Source organism: Nipponia nippon, unplaced genomic scaffold, assembly GCF_047370975.1.
Source record: "Nipponia nippon isolate SJK-2023a ecotype South Korea unplaced genomic scaffold, ASM4737097v1 scaffold_3, whole genome shotgun sequence".
In the NCBI taxonomy this organism is placed as follows: Eukaryota; Metazoa; Chordata; class Aves; order Pelecaniformes; family Threskiornithidae; genus Nipponia; species Nipponia nippon.
The window spans coordinates 37924736-37945062 of record NW_028262347.1 but is presented as its reverse complement, the minus strand read 5'-3'; the positions used below and the strand labels follow the sequence as shown (position 1 = coordinate 37945062).

At 46.4% G+C, this 20327-nt stretch overlaps 1 protein-coding gene across 1 annotated transcript in view; it reads right to left on the bottom strand.

The window, feature by feature from the left end:
- RASSF3 (Ras association domain family member 3) overlaps nucleotides 1–8059 on the bottom strand; it is a 54065-nt gene extending 46006 nt beyond the window's left edge. Inside the window, exon 1 of the mRNA XM_087767558.1 lies at nucleotides 7728–8059. Coding sequence (XP_087623684.1) covers nucleotides 7728–7856 — 129 coding nt within the window. The 5' untranslated portion in view covers nucleotides 7857–8059. The remainder of the gene's footprint in view (nucleotides 1–7727) is intronic.
- Between the last annotated feature and the right edge of the window lie 12268 nt (nucleotides 8060–20327).

The window sequence follows — 20327 nt, the reverse complement described above, 5'->3', positions numbered from 1 at the left end:
AATTCCTCTCCAGCACACACACAGATGAGTAACTACAAAATGATCTTAATTGCTACATAAATCACATGTGGCTACATAGCAGAGCCAAATACATGTCTGCATAGGAAGCACTCTCCTCAAAACCATCTGCAGTATTTCATCAACCTCGCAAAAGAGCAAGTATGCCAAAAAACAAAACGAAAGCACCAATTACGCATCCCAAGTCAATTCATACCTGTCTACAGAAACGCACGGGCTTTGTTACCGGTGCCTAAACTCATACCAAAGCTTGACAAGAGCGTAGCCAGGTAAGCGCTGCACTGAAGCTGAAGAGGACGACAGCACACCGTGCTAGCTTCAGTCCCGCCAGGGTGTGCCCCTGAAGTCTGTGGGACATACTAGTTTTAAGACCTTTCCTGAGTGTTGGTGTCAAAAGGTACAAACGTTTCTGCGTGTGCATGTACACATAAAAAAAGAATTTATATATTTTTTTATATTTGTTAACATGCATATATAAATCTATAAACAAACCCCCTATTATTTCTACCTGGGAGGAAAGTGCTGTACATATTGAACAGCCTGGCCTGGCACGCTGCCTGCAGAAGTCCCCGGGGCCTTAGCTGCCTGTCTGCGAGGAGAGCTGAACGACGGAGACCTGTCACTCTCACTTCTCTCTGCCTGACGCTTACGTTGCCTGGCTTGGCTCACAAGTATACTGTCACAGGCAAACGCTGCATTACAGATCTACCACTTCATCTCAAATCCTCTGTTAATCGGTTTATCTGCAACTGTTAATCCAACACCAGTGCCGCTGGCTTTTTACACAAGGGACAAACTGCAGTATCTGTTTTTACCTCAGTTTTTCTTTGTATTTTTGCTCTTGCAGTGGCTTAATATTAACCAGCAAGAACCTCTTCCAAAATAATTGTTCTAATATTGTTCTTACACCCAGATCTACAGCTGAAATAAGAGATCAAGAAAACAGGGTACCAAATTCTCTCCTTCCTTAAATAGCTGCTGTTGGGTTGTTTGTTTTGTTGGTTTTTTTTTTTTTTTTTTTAAGTCTCCTTTCTGTACTCAGATGATCCTGAGCTCAGCTGCTCTGCAGAACATTTCCTGAATTCACCAGAGTCCTCAATTTAAACAAAACTCCTTGTATCTGCATATCTATTTATGAGTCTAAAGAAGCCTAAGTCTAAAAGTCTAAACATTTTGGACCATAAGGCTATAGGCGCCCAATACTTTCAACTTCAACGAAAGTCCAAAGCTCCAGTTTTGCCTTTGCACTTGGATAAAGCCACAGGATTATCCCAACCCAATTACATTACTACTTAAATTGCAAAATATCCATACATACTAGGCACTCCTGATCTTACCAGGGAGAAGCCTAGCTACTGTACTCCAAAACTCAGACAGGTGAATCAAAGCCTTTTTTGCAAATAAAAGGACCAAGAAAAAAAAAATTACAAGATCCAGTGTTTATCTGGTGATATTCAAATGAATGTCAGTAACAAAGCCAGTAACGCATTGCTGGTGCTCCAAAAGTTTATGCTAACAGAGAAGCAGCTGCCTGAGATGCATCTAATGTAGTATTAATACAATAGACTAAAGAAAAAAGTGGAAAGATAAGAGTCACCTAATCTCAATACTACCTGCCACTTTTATTGCACTCACGACACTTAAAATGAATTGCTGAATGTAACAGCACTCATTAGATGTTCTAATGACTTGAACTCTTCTCGGGACAGTACATTAACCTAACTCTTGTAAACTTGTTTCTTAATTTTTTGTGTGTTAGTAGTTACCATTTCATATAGTTAAGTCCCCAAAATTTAAATTGATGATTCTAAGAACCAACTGTGATGATAAACCAGCGTACAGCAATCAGCATCCTCTGCACAGAGCGTAAATCTCATCTCACCTCCAGAGGCTGTCAGACACCAGAAGGGGACTCGGAGTTCACCCCAAAACGGCCACCACGCTCTTCCAAGCTACTGATGCACACACACCACACCAAGCGCTCCGAGAAAACAGCGAGGCAGAAACACAAAATAAGGACCACTAGTTTACTCTGACAGTGACCTGGGCTTAAAATAGACACAATCTCTACTCCGCTCATTCCTTCAACTCTTAACTTTTAAGTATTTTAGCTGTGACAATGTTTATCCCATAATATCCACTGACTGCCAAATGGATTAAAAAAAAAAAAAAAAAAGGAATGAAACACTACTGGATATTTTTAGTTGTTTTTTTTTAAATAAGTTTCAAGACCACACGTCAAACACAAACCTAAACTTTTTGGCTCCAAAGCAAGCCTATAATTAGAAACCTCATTTGTTCTCGTAGTCAGGAGAGCCATTTTCCCTGGGGAATGTTACTGAAAGGAAACCCAGGAAGAGTTGCAATGGCCAAACAACGTGAAACTTTATTAATAACGGACACTGGTAACACAAAGCCATCCTAACTAGACTTGAGCAGTTACAAATTGCATTTTACCCCTAGAAACCGTTTTCTTCCCAAATACAATGCTTTTTTTGTCTCTCTTCCTCTCAATGAAATGCCTTGAGCCACTGTAAAAATTCACATGGAACAGACCTAAAAACAGGCTTCTGCACCCAGAAGTTTGTCTATTTTTTCACACTTGTACCAGCTCACCCATTAGAAAAAAAAAAAAAATTGCTACACCTTTCCCTGCAAACCTTCTCTTCCAACAGTGGAATGAGAGATGGCTGGTTACCTTGCCAGGACTAGGTAGGGATGATACTTTCACCCTCTGCCTTTTGCCTCTCCCCTTCATACCTCCTCTGCTCTTTTATATCCGCTTCCCATTTCCAGCTTTTTTACGAATTTCCTCTCCCACCCCCATTACCACACCTGCAAATTCCACTGACGTGCAGAAAAGACGGCCACAAAAACAATGTCGTGGCAGGGGGCACCCGGTGCAGGCACAGGGAAAGGAACTAAGACAGCGGGTCTGGAAGCCATAAAGACCGAGACCAGTAAGGGGAAGAGAGAGGGAGAAATCAGACTTCAGACAGGGAAGGACTGGTGTTGACAGCGAGGCAACGAGCATGTTCTCAGGTACAGGAAGAAAACATGCATTTCTGGAAACTGCAAACAGAAGCAATTGCATTTTTCTTGCAAGTGCTTTTACAGAGCCCTACATGAAATGGTGAAAAAACAGAGCATAAACACACAGTTGCTTTTTCCTTTAGAGAGATGAGCAGTATCCAAGTGCCAGCCTTCCCATCTCCAACCTATTTTACACTAGACTTCAAGCAAAGCTCTCTCACATCTTGCGTGCAAACTGTTCACGATCAGATACCAAATACAAGCTCGAGGATTTGCCCTCTTCTAACAGCTGGGATCCATGATTTTCACAGCACCACCAGCTTCTGAAGCAATGTTTCCCAAAGCACAGTGGTTCCCTCTCTCGCAGACCCCTCACGTGTAAGGGCAGTCACAGAGAGAGAAATATCTCATGTTTCTAACCGTTATAGCTACGGGGACAGGGGACATGGAAACGCAGAGCAGGCAAAACCAAGCACAGAGATGTCCCCAGGTGCTTGCAGTGATCCTCATAGAAGACAGGAGCTTAGCAAGGTTGGGAACTAACCCACATGCCAACCACAGCATCCATCAAGCCACCGTCCATCAAGCCACCCGAGGAAGAAGTATTTCGAGGATTTACATCAACGCCATTCAAAATGGGAGAATACAGGGAACTGGCACAGGGAAGGGAAGCACAGAAAACATACGCAGGAAGATGCGTATGCCTCCCACATATGGTAGGGCTCGCAGGAGCAGGCATGACTGTTTTCACTTTTCCCAAAAGGATGGGGGTAGGCAGGAGGAAAGAGGGAGAGAAAGGGGTCAGCGTTCAAAAGTTTGCAAAACATCTTCTTTTGGCATTTTCTCGACAGGGAATGGATGACTTCCAAAGGCTTGATCATACAGAAGCACGGGTCTGATCTTGCAAAAGCCTATGCACATGGATAACTTTACCTCACATGAGCAGTCACACTGGCAGGACAAAAATATTTACAGTTCCTCCTTTTTCATTTATTGAGTCATTGCAAACATGAAACAGGGCCACACTGAGCTTAATCTAGCCTCTGACAGTTAAATTTTACAACAGCCACAGAAGATAAGAAATCTTAAATAAAGCTAAACTTTCAAGAGCAACAACACAGCATAAAGCAACCTACATTTTATGCGTGTTGCCCTCAGATTAAAGTATTTCTTCCTCAAGAAGTCACTTTGGGGCCGCTGCTTGGCCCGAAAACACCATGCTGCCTGTCATACGCTGTATTGGGTTTTATGCTTCAATTTTTTATAAGCTTGTGCTGGTTTTGGCTGAGATAGAGTTAATTTTCTTCATAGTAGCTAGTATGGGGCTACATTTTGGATTTGTGCTGAAAACAGTGTTGATAACACAGGGATGTTTTTGCTATTGCTGAGCAGTGCTTACACAGAGTCAAGGCCTTTTCTGCTTCTCACCCCACCCCACCAGCGAGGAGGCTGGGGGTGCACAAGAAGCTGGGAGGGGACACAGCCGGGACAGCTGACCCCAGCTGACCAAAGGGATATTCCATACCATATGACGTCATGCTCAGTAATAAAAGCTGGGGGAAGAAGAAGGAAGGGGGGGACGTTCAGAGTGATGGCGTTTCGTCTCCCCAAGTAACCGTTATGCATGATGGAGTCCTGCTTTCCTGGAAGTGGCTGAACACCTGCCTGCCGATGGGAAGTAGTGACTGAATTCCTTGTTTTGCTTTGCTTTTGCGTGTGGCTTTTGCTTTACTTATTAAACTGTCTTTACCTCAACCCACGAGTTTTCTCACTTTTACTCTTCCGATTCTCTCCCCCATCCCACCAGGGTGGAGTGAGTGAGCGGCTGGGTGGGGCTTGGTTGCTGGCTGGGGTTAAACCACAACAAAGTGGTAGAGAGAGAGGAGGAGACTAATCTTTAACCACTCAACAGAAGATTAGCCATCTTAGGCAAAGCCCAAAGGTACTATCGCAACATTTTTACACCAGAATTGGTATCAATCCATTAATCCTGTCTTAGCCGCAGAAACTGAGGTACGTAAGTAAGCCGATCCCTGCCCCATGAAATGGAAGACAAAAATTCACCCAGCTACTTAATTTCCTTTTTTCCTTCTTTTCTTTGGAAATCCATACGTCCAGGACACCATACAAAACAAGGCCAAATGCTACTACTGAGTTTTTCTGCAGGCACAGCTGCAAGCCAAAAGCTCTAACCAATTTCTTCCCCATGAGAAAGGGGGCAGAGAGAGCTAAGACAGAAAGACAGAAGTAGCTGCCAGCACTCAAGTCTTCTACAAGGAAAAAAAAAAAAAAACACACTGCAAAACTTAATATCTGTACAGTTGAGAAAGACACAGAAACAATAACTAACAGCTTCCCTCTTTCCTCTTCGCTCAAGGGGACATAGTATGCATTTTTTGACTAAACCTCAAATACAAACCAAAAGTAACATCCTCATCCGTACAAAGAGGCTTATTATGATTGTTATTGCTGGAAGGGGAAACTCACTCTTACTGGCCACATGACTGTTGAAATCTACATTCAGCATTGTTTGGGGATTTTTTTTTTTCTTTATAACTCAGCAGCTCAGAGCAACTGGTAATAACTTTATGACTAGAAACATGTAGCTGAGCACTTCTGACGCTGCAGAGTCAGCAATACAGATTAGTTTGTTCCAGGCTACTCAATACATACTTAAACATGTACCCTGCAGCACCTCACTGCAGTATTCCTTTGGGAAAGATTACTAGAGCACTATATCAAATTTTATGGTTTTTTTTCCCCCCTTGCTTGGAAATGTTAACCTCACATACAGTGATTTACATGTTTGCACAATTTACTACTTACACAACTAGTATTTAGTAAGACAACTCATACAACAGCGTTATAAAGACACACATATGTTTTTAGGATCTGAATCAAGACCTGGGCCTTCTCACATCTCACGACACAGCAGCTCCACACAGCCTAACGGCAGCTAGGTATCTCTTTGCACAGTACCGGCACGCCATGGTCCTCCTCTGCCACGGCCAGGTGGCAGCCAACGCCGGCCAAATAGGTTAGCAGATGAAGTTTGAGGACACTCAGCAGGACTTGCCAACTTCCAGAGAGTCCCTCAGGTTAGTGTGAGGCTGAAACTCAAGATGGATGAGAAAAAGACGACCCCTGAGGAGGGGTGCAGCGAGAAGCACCCCGGGGAAGCAGCCATGACCTAATAAAAAGCTGGTCCCAGCCTATTTGCACAAGGTGCCTGAGCTCAGGTGTAGGCAGAGGGTGCGCCCAGGCTCCCTGCCAAACTTTGCAAAGGAAGCTAAAGTTCAGGAAAGCTCTGTGCACTTCCTCGAACGGGGGCAGGAGTTTCCTGAGGGGCAGTTAGAGGGCTGAAGTTTTAAGCGAATCACAAACAGGGCATAACAGATGGAGAACCTCAGAGAAACAGAAAGAAACAGAAACAAGGGCTGGCTTTCTACAGCACACCATAGCCTAGAGGAACAGCTGTGGGCAACGAACGGTGGGTCTTGACGAGCCCCATGGGTGGACCAGAGGGCACCTGAGGTATCCAGGCTTTGACAAGCAAGTTTATAACTAGGCCTGCACAGCAGCAGTAATACCGACACCAGAGTGCAGTGGGGAAAAACACCGAGCTTGTACAAAGAAACAGGCGCTGAACAGAGAGAAGCCACAGCCGGTGGCGGGAGCAGGGGAAGAAGAGCTAGCATAAACAAAACAGGCTCGCTAGCTTATAGTTTCCAAAGATACAAACCACCTCTAGAAAGAGATTCTGCACCTTGGGAAGAGAAAAAGGAGAGGGGGCTGGACTGCTTCACTAAAGAAACGTGACGTTTACCCTATATGGTTTAAGGACTGCTCCGGATCAGACAGGGACTGTTCCATTTTGTACCTCTGACGTGAGTTTTACTCCTGGGAGAGAGGGGCTGGTTTTGTTATGGCCAGGCTTCCTCAGCACACCAACGCTTCTCACTCTGCCTCCAGCCCTGTAGGTCCTCCACTGAAATTTCAATGCTGACCACAGACAGGGCTGGTTTTGGGTTTCTGCTTTCTTTTTAATCAGTTCTTCACTTCAAAGCCCACTTGCAGTTGATTTCCTGAGCTTGAATGCTTAAACCAAGACACTTAAACACTTCTGAGGGCCTTTCTTTGCCAACAAAACAGCTGAAGAGGCTGTCATTCATCTCAAAACGAGCTCTGAGAGGGGAGAAGAGGCAGACCCCTCCGTACCCCGGCGGCGCGCTGCCAGCAGAGCCGATAGCAGGGCTGATAGCACGGTTACTCACCACAGAAACATGTGATTTTTGATCACATCCCCAGCCCGCCGGGCTCGGGGGGGTAGGGGGGTGTCAGACTTGCAGTCTGGCTCCCTCAGGCCGGCTTCCCAGCGGGGCACCCCGGCAGGCTGCCGGAGCCGGCACCGGTCTCCCCGAAGAAGATCTTCGGCCCGCTCAGGAGCCCCGCCACAGGGCTGGAAGCCCGGGGCTGAGGGAAGCCCTTCCCCGCCGCCTCCTCCCCGCTCCGGCCCGGGGCCCGGGCGGCTCCCGCCGGCCCTTCCCCGTGGGGGAGGGAGCGGCGGACACGTGGAGGCCGAGGCCGCGGGGAGAGAGGCGGCGCGGCCCGGCCCGGCCCGGCGGCAGCCGCTCCGCGGGGCGAAGCCGCCCCTCAGCCCGGCGCACAGCACTTACTTGCGGGGCGGCGCGGGTCTTGCCCGGCGGCCTCCTGAAGAAAGAGGTGCGGGCGGTGAAGAAGAACTCCTCGGACTCCTCCTCCTCCAGGCTGCTGTAGCCGCTGCTCATGCTGCTGGTCCAGGTCATCGGCGGCGGCCGGTGCTGCTGCTGGGGCCGGGCGGCGGAGAGCACCGTCCCGGCCGCCGCATGGGGCCCCACCGCTGCCGCTCCTCTCCCAGCGCCGCCGGGCCCGGGGCGCAGGAGGAGGAGGAGCCGCTGCTGTGGCGGCTCCGCTCCCTTCCTGCCGCCCAAGTTTCCGCGGGCAGCGCCGCTCCGAGCCCCGCCAGGCGGCGACGCCCCCGCCCGCCCCGCGGGAGGGACGCCCGCCCCGGGCAGCAGGTGAGGGGGCGGCGGCCGGCCGCTTCCCGCCCCCCGGGCCCCGAAACACCGGCCCGGCCTGAGCTGCCGGGCGGGGCGGGGGTGTCCCGCCGGCACGGCGAGCCCAGCAGCCGGGGCCCGGGGCCCGACCGCGGCGGGGCGGCGAGGGGGGAGGCGGCAGATCAAAGCCCAGGCGTGGGCTGGAGCTGCTGCCCCTCCTGCGGCCTCGGCGCCCACACCTCGGCACCCCCCCTCGCTAATGACAAGCAAAACGAGGCGGCTGCGGAGGGCCTCGGCAAGGAAAGAAGTTCCCAAACTTTTCCCTCGTAATTCCCTGACTTCCCTCTCCTGTGCGCCTGTAAGAACAAATAGCAAACGGCAAAAACATTGCAAGCCTTTCCTGCTTTCTTCCCCCAGTAATCTTTGAATTTAAGCGTTGCAGCTGGTAGCAGACCCAACCGTGCTGAGCAATAACAACCTTGAACTCCCGCAGCTGCTGCGGGTGGCTGGCCCTGGCCTCTCCGCTGTGATCAGCCCCACAGACTATTAAGTCAATGGAATTCATCGCCCCAGGACGTAAGGAGGAGCGAGGCTTGCGAAGACTCAGCAGAGATTAGATATGTGTATAGATAGCAAGAATCTCCAGAGCTGTGACTGGGAAACATATTTAAAAGCACAAAAGTTCTGATAAGACGCAGGGCGTACATCAAACTTGTCATTACTGGGGGAAATGACAGACAATGCCTGAAGGCCGAGTCACTCCATCATTACCTGCTTCGGAGTTTCTCATGTCTTCTCTTAATTTATCTAGGGCTGGTCACTGTCACAGACAGGATACTGGGTTTAAGGTACGGCTTCCTAAGGCTGCGCAGCTGCCCAAAAAAGCAGACTTGCCTTTCCTGCACACCCTCAGCCCGGCGTTCCTGCTGTCCCCCCTGTGCCGCGGCAGCGGTCCGGTGGGGGGAAATGAGTCACGTCAGCCGCTCGCCGCCGGAGCAAACCCCGGGAGACGACGGGGCTGTGGGGATCAGGAATGAGGGCAGGCTACACCTTTCAGCGACAGCACGGCCTTAGATTAAACAGATTTGAAGCTGCGTGCTTACCAAGCCGTGGTCTAAGCTAATTTATCAGTTCTGTGGTCTCAGTACTTGGCCACAGATGTATCTATCTGGGACGCCATTAGCTGACGTCTCCTTTCCCTCTTCCCCATCCCCATCTCGCTGGCCCCTCACAAACTCCTCATCTGCTATGTGGAGCCATTCCTATCCCCCCACCCAAGCGGGGACTGGGTCTGTTTCTGCCAGTTTAGGTGCTCTTGCCGCGCCAGTACGCCGTACATATTGATAAAGTCACCTCAACACCTGCAAAACAACTCGCATGGAGAATGAAAACCAGTTAATCAGTTCGGGAGGTGTTAAATCCTTACTTTCCCATCAACTCTGATTCTCCCAGATTTTTGTATGGAGTTTTGGCATCTAGCAGATTAGAAGGTTGCATGGCTTTTAAAAACAAATAATGGAGTCTAACAGCGTAGATGCGAATGTGTCAGATCTTGAGCTTACTTGTTGGCACTGTGAAGCCCCATGGTATTCAAGATAGCTTTAAGTTGAACAACAAGTTACTTGAATGTGACTAAAACGTATTAAAATGCTTGCTTTAGACAAATGAGCTTTGTGTTATCTGGCTCGCCAAAACCAGCCCCATGCCAAAAGGAAGTCCCACCAGAGATGTGCGGGGCTTGCCTCTGAACCCATCCAAGTCCCAGCAACCTCAGTTGACAAAGCTTTCGGATATAACGCCCCTGACCGTGATCACGATTAAGGTGAAGGTTTTTAAGTGACTCGAGCGTGCTACAAAAAGGGATTTGCATTTTCAAACTACAAAGGTGTTTTTAAATCTGCTGGCACGCTTGACGGACTCCCAAGCTACTCTCTGCTCATATTTTTAAGGTCTCTGTCACCAGACAAGTACTTTTCCACCTTCTTAAATTGACTTCTTGATTTTACCTAGGTAAGATTCATCCAAGGCTCTTTTTTAGGTGCTGCATTGAAACCTCTACACTACCAGCCTTGCGTTATTTTAAGAGGCCTCTGGCAGGCCTCTTAAATAGTCAAAAACAAAAAAATAACACCGCATAATGAAAACAAAGACAGCCATGTCTCAAGATAAAGTTAGTAATAAGCTTTCTGAAAGCATACTTGTTCTTAAGTAGAATTATTGAAGCATTAGGTTGAAATAATGAATTTAAAAGCCAAGGAATGTGGCACAGGAGAGAGATTTAAAACATCAACAAGCACTATGAGGCTTTCAATCAGTCCTGCCAAGAAATAACTCAACCCAGTGAGAAATTAAGCTGGCAATCAGTGTTCACAGGATCACACAGGCAACTGGCAAGAAGAAGGAGATGCTTTCTTTTTAAATGAACAATGATGTTCAAGTAGCAAGTAGTGCTACAAATGCACCTGTGAAGAAATGGAGAAGAAACTTTCGTTTTTATTAAAGCTTGATGACACAGGTAGAATTTCAGAATATTTTTAAACTGGCCCATTCAAGCCAGTTAAAAGTGGTGACTCAAGTAACACAACCAAAAATAGTAATGGGCACTCCGTGTTCCAAAGCAAGAGTCTCAGGAATAAAATATTTATAAAAAGCAATTACGGGCAAAGATAACCTGTGTCATATACAGCTTTCTGTTGTGTAGGGGGAGAAACAATATTTAAAATTACTGTTACGTTCAAGGATAAAATTCAGCTTTAAATCACTGTGGTTTTGGAGAGTTGGGTCAGAGAAACGAAACATCAGGCACAGCTTCCAGAAAAGTGGAAGTTAAAGATGAACTTCCTAAAAGGCAAAACAGGTGTGAATAATTTTATGAATCTGGCAAGGATTAGGACTTTCAACTACCATAACTGAAATAACCCTGAGAACCAGACATTGAATTTCATACAGGTGGACTGCTTCACAAGGTCCTGCAGCTTCATTTGTTTATTTGTATTAAAATATCACTTTATTGAAGTGATCACAGTAGGACAGGGAAGTATGGTTGAATGGGACTACAAGGGGTAGTTCAGTAAATTCATCCCCTGCTCTGAAGAAGAACCAAGGACTTTACAGCACCCCTAAGAGACCTTTAGCTAACCCATTCTTGAAACACAGTACGGTAGTGTAACATCTCCCCCATAGGTCATCCCAGTGTTTAAGCTATTTATTGAGTTAGAAAGCTTTTCTTAACATCCCATTTTAGATCTTGCCCATTCACTTCTTAGCAAAAGGAAGAGAGGGAGAACAGTCCATCGCTGTTTTTTATAGCAAACTTTTGGGTATTTGAGGACTCTTTTTGTTCCCCCCATTCTTCTGCTTCCCAGACTAAACAAAAGGGTAACTGATAAAACACCCTATAGAGTTTACATTAACTCCATCAGCAACTGCATGATGTTTACATGTTTCTAAAACATCCCCTCAGCCCTCTGACATAGATACTGGGAGGAATCATTAAAACAGGAAAGCTACTAAACATTCACTTGGCCAGTAATGCTGCTTTGAGCCCTGGGACTAAGATGCTCAGGTCTATGCACAAGCCTTGGTCTTTTCTCCAGATTTTTGCCAGACTACATCAAAAGGCACTGGGTCAAAGGAGCAGGAAAGCTAAAAGCAAGATAGGGCATGGCCTTGGAGAGTTCTGCAGCACTTAAGACTACGTTTCTATTAAAATAAAAACAGTAATGGGGAGATCTCAAGAGAAGAGTCGACAGATTCCTCCTTTCCTACCTCCCCTGACTCCAGTCTCCCCTGGGTGAAACCCTGCAAGGGTGCTTCCATGCTCTGGCAGGCAGGACCTGTGGCAGCCCTGCAGCAGTCGGCGGCAGCTGCCGGTGGGGTGGGAGCAGTGAAGGGGAGCAGGACGTGGGCTGTGGGAGGGAAAGGGTCAGCGCAGGGACTAAACTTCCGTACCTCCTCTAAACCTGCATTAGTATCCCCTGGTGTCACCAGCATTTTGCAGGAAAAATTTAGTAACAACCCTAACAGTATTTATAATTATAATTGCTATGAATTTGCAAGATGCCCCCAGCCCCTGTTTGCTTCAGGAACCCTTTTGGTCACTTCTGGAGTCCTGTGGTTTGCTCTCTCCCTCTTATTTTCCACCTTCACATGTCTTTGCAAATGCCAGCCCTGATCCTGTAGAGGCTTGACCATGGACATAGCTTCATCCATGATTAGTCCCTATGGGACATACTAAATCTTAAGATATGCTTGGGACTGAAATTCAAAAGGGTTCATACCTAATAGCACGTTGGATTTGGTTTATTTGTAACATATTTACAGGGAAATATAATTATTCCATGATGTTCATTATGCAAATCATGGCTATATAGCAAAGACTACCCAAAAACAAGTTGCAGAGGAAGAAAAGACAGTTTGTAATAGGCTGTCCCTTTAAAATCAGAAAAAATAATTCAGAAATGGTGTGGATTTAGTTTATTCTACATTCTAGCTGAAAACAGTGGTAATTTCAAATGATCAAAGCAAAGCAATAAAGTTGAAATGCAGCCAACGCAGAACATCCACTCAGGCCTGTAGTTTCCTTACACCAGTAAACCTTCTGTTTACTCATTTCTCCCATTTGTCTTGAATTAATAGCTCAGGTCTGTTTAGTACCACTGGCAGCAATGACAATTACTCTTTGATTCATACCCAGTGACTTGTTAATTCAAAGAAGGTCATTCCAGCCACACAGGCACATGAGTGTAGACTGAAAACAAACAGGAGCCAGCTGAACAGCTTCTCCCCATCTCCTGGTGAAGAAATGCCATGGGGACATGTACTTGCTATGGCAGATACAACCTTAGATGGCATTGTCAGGAATCCTTTACCAGCTCCCAGAATTCTTAATTTTGCCCAACCCTCAAGCCCCCTTGGTGCAATCCTTTCATCCAAAATCCTCAAAATGAAAGGGATACCTGGAAACTTAAAATAACCCACGTAATCGCTTTCTTACTCACATGTTCACATGCTTGCAGTCACGCACCAAATCCACGGTCTTCATCTACCATACTCGGGCTGGTCAGAAGATAAGAGAACCCAGAGCAAGTTCACCTCCCCCATCCCATCTGGGGGTTGCGCTCAGAGCAGTCAGACCTCCATTATTTTGATGGGGGATAGAAAAGGGATGGAACGAGGAGATTGTGCTTGTCTCCTTTTTTACAATGCTGGAAACATGTGGCCACCTACCCACATGCACAGTCTTGCTGAAATCAATAGCGCTACTCATTATTTTAAACATGCACATCGTTTGGAGGATTGGGGACGTTATCTTGGTTCCTACCTAAAGCTATAGAGATAAAACTGTGCCCTTCCTGACAGTTTTGGAATTACCATCATCCTCACGTTAGAGTTTGACAGTTTCCCAGGATATTCAAGCAATACCCCTTTTTACCTCAAAAAGATGTGTCGTCGATCCAGCTTAGCAAGATGACTCAAGATTGGCTGGTGTAAGACTACAAGTACAGCCTTCACCAAGGGAGTATTTCTGCAGTTTGAAGACACTGCCATGGAGTCTGGCCTCATCCTGCGGTGCGAGCGCTGAACTCCCCGCATCCTGCCCTGGCCCAAAACCCACCTGGACCAACTGAGAGACTCCCACTGCCTTTGAAATGATCCGGATAAAGCTCATAAAGCAATCCTCTACTCCACTTATATGCATTTTTCTTCCAGGTTATTTGCATCCCAATTAGGCAGCAGTGCTCTCCAAAACAGAGATATTTGCTAGTAGTTGACTATAAGCTGCATTATTAAACAGGCACTTTCTTGTCACAGATATGAAAAGGTAGATTTTACAGTACAAATGATGAACAAATATTTTGTATGTCTGTCACACATTTAATTAGAGAGTTTCAAAGAGCTGTGCAAATGTACCGAACTGAGTCTTGCCCTGCCCCTCACTCTCGTTTCAAAGGCTGGATTTCCATGGCACGGAGAGATCAGTGGATGTGCCGGCAGCAGTAAGAGTTCAAAGCTGAGAGCCATGCTACATCTGGCAATCCGTTCCCTGCAGCAATGGCCTTTTTAGCTTATGCTGTAGCCAGCCCTAACAATGTCAGATCGCAAGTCTGTCAGCACCCAGATGTAACCCCAAAACCCCAGCTCAATAAACAGGTGAAGAATTCATCCTTTCTCGCACAGTCCCATTGATGTGAATAGTCAGACATAAGCATAAGCTAAGGCTGGCGTAAGGGAAGCTCGGAGGCCTGGGAGCTCTGTCATCTAATTCTCCGTAAGCACCCTTGCTTGCTAGGGTAAGTGGTAGAGCTACTATATGAGAAAATATAATCTTAAGGAAATATTCTGTAATAAAGTCTACAGAAAACAGGCATTCTCCTACTTTTAATTCTCTTCCTAATTGCTAACAGTATGTAAAAATACTCGGGGCAGTAAAATTAACCAGGACCTTCTGTTTTAAGTATAGAAACCACAACTGTGGAAGCTCAGCGTGCTTGTGGATACCACGAAAATGTGAGCCCTAATGCGCTGTAGCTGCAATCTGATTCCCAGCATCTGTCCTCAAACTGGTGAATTGGTGGGGGAAGGGGCCTTCTGGTCAGGGAATCATGTCCACATTGTCATTTCCTAGACAAAGAACAAGAAATTGTCCTGTCATACAGTGTACGAGATGACATTTTGCTCTGTTTAATAAGTCTGATTGTGATAGATAGCAGAAACTCCCTAGAAACTGTCCCTGCAAGTTTAAGGACTTTCTAGTAAATCATCTTGACAACAGTCCAGGAAGACAAGCATCCCAGAAGGACAGCGCTATTTGTTTGACAGGACAACAGATCTGGCAACTTGTTGCTGAAATGCTTATCTAATCCATCCAGTCCACCCTTAGCTAGAAAAATCTGAAAAAATCAGCCTTGAAGTGCAGTGCCCTATGCCTGCTGAGCCAGCCCTGCCAGCTGAAACGCTGGGGGTTGCAGCAGAGCAGCCCCGCTTGCGTGCTCATGCCTGCCCGCTTGCTCCCCAGCTTGCAAGCCCAGCAGGCAACGGAGGAGCTGCCAGCTACTCATGCAAGGTAATTTATTGTTTTTTTCACCCTGTACTTCTGCAGTGCTGCGCACAAATAACATTTTTCACATTTTCAGTAGGATGTGACCACCTTTGAAAATTTTGCCCTGAATCAGCCTTTCTTTTAGCTAACTCGCACTAACTCCTTTCACATTTGGTCCATGTCCCATCCCATTCACCGGCCTAAGGCTTCCCGATTCCCACCTTTGCTGTCATGCTTTTCCTCCCCCACTGCGAGAGCACTGGTGCAGTGATAAAAAAAGTAGGACAGTTTAAAGAAGAGACAGGAGTGAAGGGACTGCGAAAAAACAGAAGTGAGAAATAGGCAAATTGGCCAAAGTGAAAACCAAACAAGAAAGGTAACATTTTGAAATAAGAATCAGATTATTCTATCCAGAATTCCTTAAAATCCCAGAACAAATGACCAGACAGATTTCTGGGTGGAAAAAGAGCACGTGTCTAGGAAAGCTGAGATGTATGTTTCTCATTCTGAAGGAAGATTTAGAGAAAAAAAATACTGAAAAATTAACAAGGATAATTATGGGAAAAGTACACTACATGAAAGGGCAGCTAAAGAAAGCATATGTGTCAGGGCTGAGAAGATACTGGAGAAGTAGAAAAAAGGAAAAAAAGAATATATGGTGCTTCTTTTTTTCTTTCAAAACTGTGGAATGATGTGCACAGCATCTTGGATCCTCAATTTAGCAGATTTAAAGCCAGCCTCCTGGCTTCACATAGGGAGGGAAAAGGAAGGGAGGGAGTGGATGCCTTCTGTCAATGAGAAGCCCAGCAAAGCTGCAGGCCGCACGGGGCCGTAGCCTTGTCAGAGGTTTCCTGCTTCTGTGTGGCTCTTGCTCTCCTCTGCCTACATTTTATCACTCAGATGTAGCGACAGCACTTTGGGGGAAAAAAGAGATGACCAGAGGGAAAATAAGCAACATTTGCACTTAGATGCAGCAGGAGAACCATCTCACCCTGAGGGAAATAAGCTATTTATGCCTCCGTCTGCTGCCATGTCTGGTCCTGCCATGGGTGAAGAGGTCAGAGCCTGAGCCCTGGGCTGATGCAGGGCAAGTTGACATGACTTATTCTTATCTGTTTCATTAACAAAAAAACACCGATGCTATAACAAATAAAACACAAACAGGATATATTTGGGTCTCAAAGACCAGTCCTTGTAAGTTGGGAAATGCCTCCTTCATGACTGACTGCCTTGAGCTTAACACGTCCCCCCGAACCCTGCAATGCAGGGCATGACCAAGACCCTCCTTGCTTCTCCAGCCTCCAGCATAGGTCAGACACAGGCCAGCATTCAGGTCACAAAGGAAACTGTAAATCTGGGATTTGATATACTTTTGCCTATCTGTTAGAGATAGCCTTTTATACATAATATGCATAATATGACCTGCAATTTATAGGACTTGGACCTACATTGCCAAATAATTCAGCTTCCCAGCTCAGTCCCAGGGTCTGATGCTGTGAAAGTCTTATTTCACATATTAGTTCATTTGTGGGCCCTCTTTTACAGCAAGTCAGTGCATTTCCTTCAAAACAAACCCCAGAGGTGCTTCCAGGGGTAGTCAACGCCAGAAATCACGCCATCTCAGCAGCGTGGACCCCTCAGCCTTCCCTCACATTTTCCAGGCAATTTGAACCAATAAAACATGCACGCCAAATCTTGAGTCCACAGGTACAGGGGTGCAGGACACAGCCTGCTCTAGGAGGGGGCAGCTCTGAGAAAGGTGGACCTAAGCCACTCTGCGCTACCTGGCCTGAGGCCCGGGGTCAGTCCCCAGGATGGAGGCCTTTGGCTGCAGAGAGAAATAGTCATGGCTGGCTCAGCAGCTGCACTGCATCTACTCATTATTTTTCAGTCTTGACTTGAAAAGCAAAATATTTAATTAATTTAATTTTACAGACATTGCTTATGTTTACATTATTTATAATGTTAAGCTTGTTTTCTACAATCAGAAAAAACCCACTATTCTTAGAAAATAAAATTCTTTTCTTATTTTACTAAGCTTGGGTGATTACTCTTCACTGTGATTTGAAAAGGGATGATCGAAAATTTTAATGCTGTTATCATTTGGATGGAGAGAAATGCTGAAAGAATACGTAAAAAGAGGTTTTACACTGCAGAGCTTTTAATATGAAATTCTGCCAATTGTGGGACATAGCAAATTGTACAGAGATGCTACAGAAGCAACGCCTCTGGTATTTTCCCACCACAGCAATGTCCAAACTCTGAGGCCATGGCCGTAGATCGATTTTTTAAGGCTTTAAAGAGGTGTAAACTCTGAGCTTCTGGAAACCGAACTAGTAAGCAAGATTTTTATAAAACTGCTTGTAATTGTTATCCAATCCTTTTTCTTCAGACACGGCCACAGACTCACCGCACCGAAGCACTATTTACATACCACTGTTTGAGACGGCAGGCGGGTTTAAGTTAGACCCGCGTACAGGGGCGTTTTACACAAGAGCGATCCCGGTTTTAGCACTGCCTCTCCAGCATGACCTGTGCTTTATGGAAACTTGGTTAAAACTCACAGAAAATGGTACGTCCGAAGGAGAAGCTGGGGGGAAGGGAAGCAGAGGAGGCGAAGCAGATGTCTCTAACTCAGGCCGTTTTGCGAGCTATGACTCCAGCATTCGGTACCAAGCGTATGCTATATTTTCTACTTGACAGCCGACTGCCACTTCAAATGAAAACGGTTTTGTATGTGCTGCACCATAAAATTACACAGACACAGAGGTCCACGCTAACTAGCTGTTTACCTCTATGTTCTACCACAGCACATAAGTTATAATCGGAGGAAGGAAACTCCTAGGAGATCTGAAGGCTTTAATTGTTTCAGTGTGCAGATGGTTTGCATTACAGCAAATCGACACAGCTCAAGGTCAATCCATAGTTCAGCAATAGCTGCTTCGGCAAGTGAATTTAGTTTGTTTACACCTCTTCTGGGGGAGGTTTAACGGCTTTGTTACTTATTTTATAGATATTTCTAGGCTTAAGAAACACCGCAACAGGTGAAACTGGAGGAGCGTAGGTTGCCACAGCAATTTCCTTCATGTCTGGTACTAAGCAATTTTTAGAGCAGCTAAATATAGCTGTTTTCCTACAACATTTGAACACTTTGTTTCAACATGTTCTCTTTTCTGTCACTGACATAAAAGCACTCTGTTACAGACTCAGGAAGACATCTCCCGCAACTCTGATTTTCTTTGCTATGTTGAGATTTGCCACGCAACCGCTGCACCCAGAGACTGAGGTCTGACACCAGTAGTTACCCTTGCCCTTCGCTATCAGTCTGAGCCGCCCCTCTCCCAGAGGTTCCCTGTCCCTCTCCACAGGCGGCTCAGCTGTTCCTGAAGCAGCTGCTGAACTGCCTCAATTTAGGGCTTAGATGGTTAGGATAAACTGGAACCAATTTTGATTTTTTTTTTTTAATAGCACCAGGCTGAAATCTGCCACAGTACAGCAGCTGCTTCATCAGCTGAACCATCCCTCCAGGCGAAATGGAGCTCCCCAAGAGGAAAACAGGCTGGGCACCAGGGCGGGGGGGGGACTATGGTAGCGATACCCAGGTAAGGTGTCACCGGTCATAGGTTGGAAAGCTTCATGTCGGAGAGGAACACAAAGCACCCTGGGGCACAAAGCACCAGCCTGCGTGAGCCACAAGCATTTCCTTTTGTGCCATATACCAACTGGATCCCAGATCTGTCCGGGTAGCTGCCGTTACAAAGGCAATTCCACCAACGCCAACGGTTAAAAAACTGCATCCGGCAATAACAGTGCATGACTTTTGTTTTAAAAGGGATGGTCGTTGTTCCTCACACCTTGTCTTTGAGTTCTGCTGATCAGTGCTTATTCCTGTCAGTCATACGCTGTCATTTACCCTCTACCTCTTGTTCTGCAGGGGCAGTGCCAGACCCCCACATAACCCATGTGGGGCAGCACCGTGTCTTCCCGCCTGCGCTTGGTGTCTGCAGAGCCAGACCTGGAGAGAAACCACAGCAATGCAATGCCGAAGAGAGGCTATGTTCCTGTGACTCAACAGATGTACAGATGTGTCCGTATGTCCATATGTGCAGGTAATTTAACACTGCGGCTGTTCCTCCCCTCCCCTGACATGCGACCAAATTAGCAGAGTCACAGGATACTTGAAAGATGGGTTGTACCACAAGGTCAGAAAGTAATCAGTGAACTTGCAGTCTACTTGCAGACCTCAAAATAGGTTAGAAACGTCACTGAATGTAACATCACAGCAGAACAATGCTAAAAAGCTCACGCTCTTTGCTGTATGCATTAGGGCATCTACCTTCATTTCGTTTGGGTCCGAAAGTCCCTTTGAAAACTACCTGTTTCAAAGATCTGGTTTTAAATTAAGTTAGGAAAACTCTGCAAAGCTTTTAAAAAGAGGCTTGTGGCAGGGCTGTGAGGGTTTGAAACAGAGAGGCACACCAACTCTGTGAGCTGTACCTAAGAATTTCACATCCACGTCCTGGAAGCAATCTCCTGCCACAACCCCCCCACGCTGTGCTCAGCGGTCCTCTATGTGGCCTTAACATCTGCTTCGGCATCTGCTCTTCCAGGAGGATCTGCCTCTGTGTGCTTTGCTGCTTTCAAAGGCCGGCCTGCTATTGCTCAGACCAACTGGCAGTGTTCACCACCGCTCCGCGGTCGGGCAGATACCCTTACAAGGAAACACAATGATTCGCCACCCTCCTCGGTGGGAGTCCGGCAGGCACATCCACCAATGCAAATCCGTAATCCAGCTTTACTGAGTCCATTTAAAATAACTTCAGGAGGCAAAAGGCAGCCTGAGCTTTAGGTCTAAATCTTCACATAGATAATAAGCCGAGGTGCATTTACAGGACAGTGTGTAAAGTTTGTCTAGCTCCTAACTTGGACAAGAGGCTGCAGGCATCTGGGCCAGAAGGTGTGTGGCTGCCAAAACGAAGCAGGCAGCTGGAAGCAGAGCAAAGTGCCTCCAGCAGCCCTGCCAACAGATTCTGCAGGTCAGCTATTGAAATGATTTGCACATCAGCATATTTCAAATTTCGAATGCAGGCTTTTCCAAAAGACCACAGCAAGAGCATTTGTGAAGAAGGGGCTGTTCTCAGAGGAAAGCAATTTCCTAAAGAATCCATTTCCTTACTCAAACACCAGAAAGGTGGAAG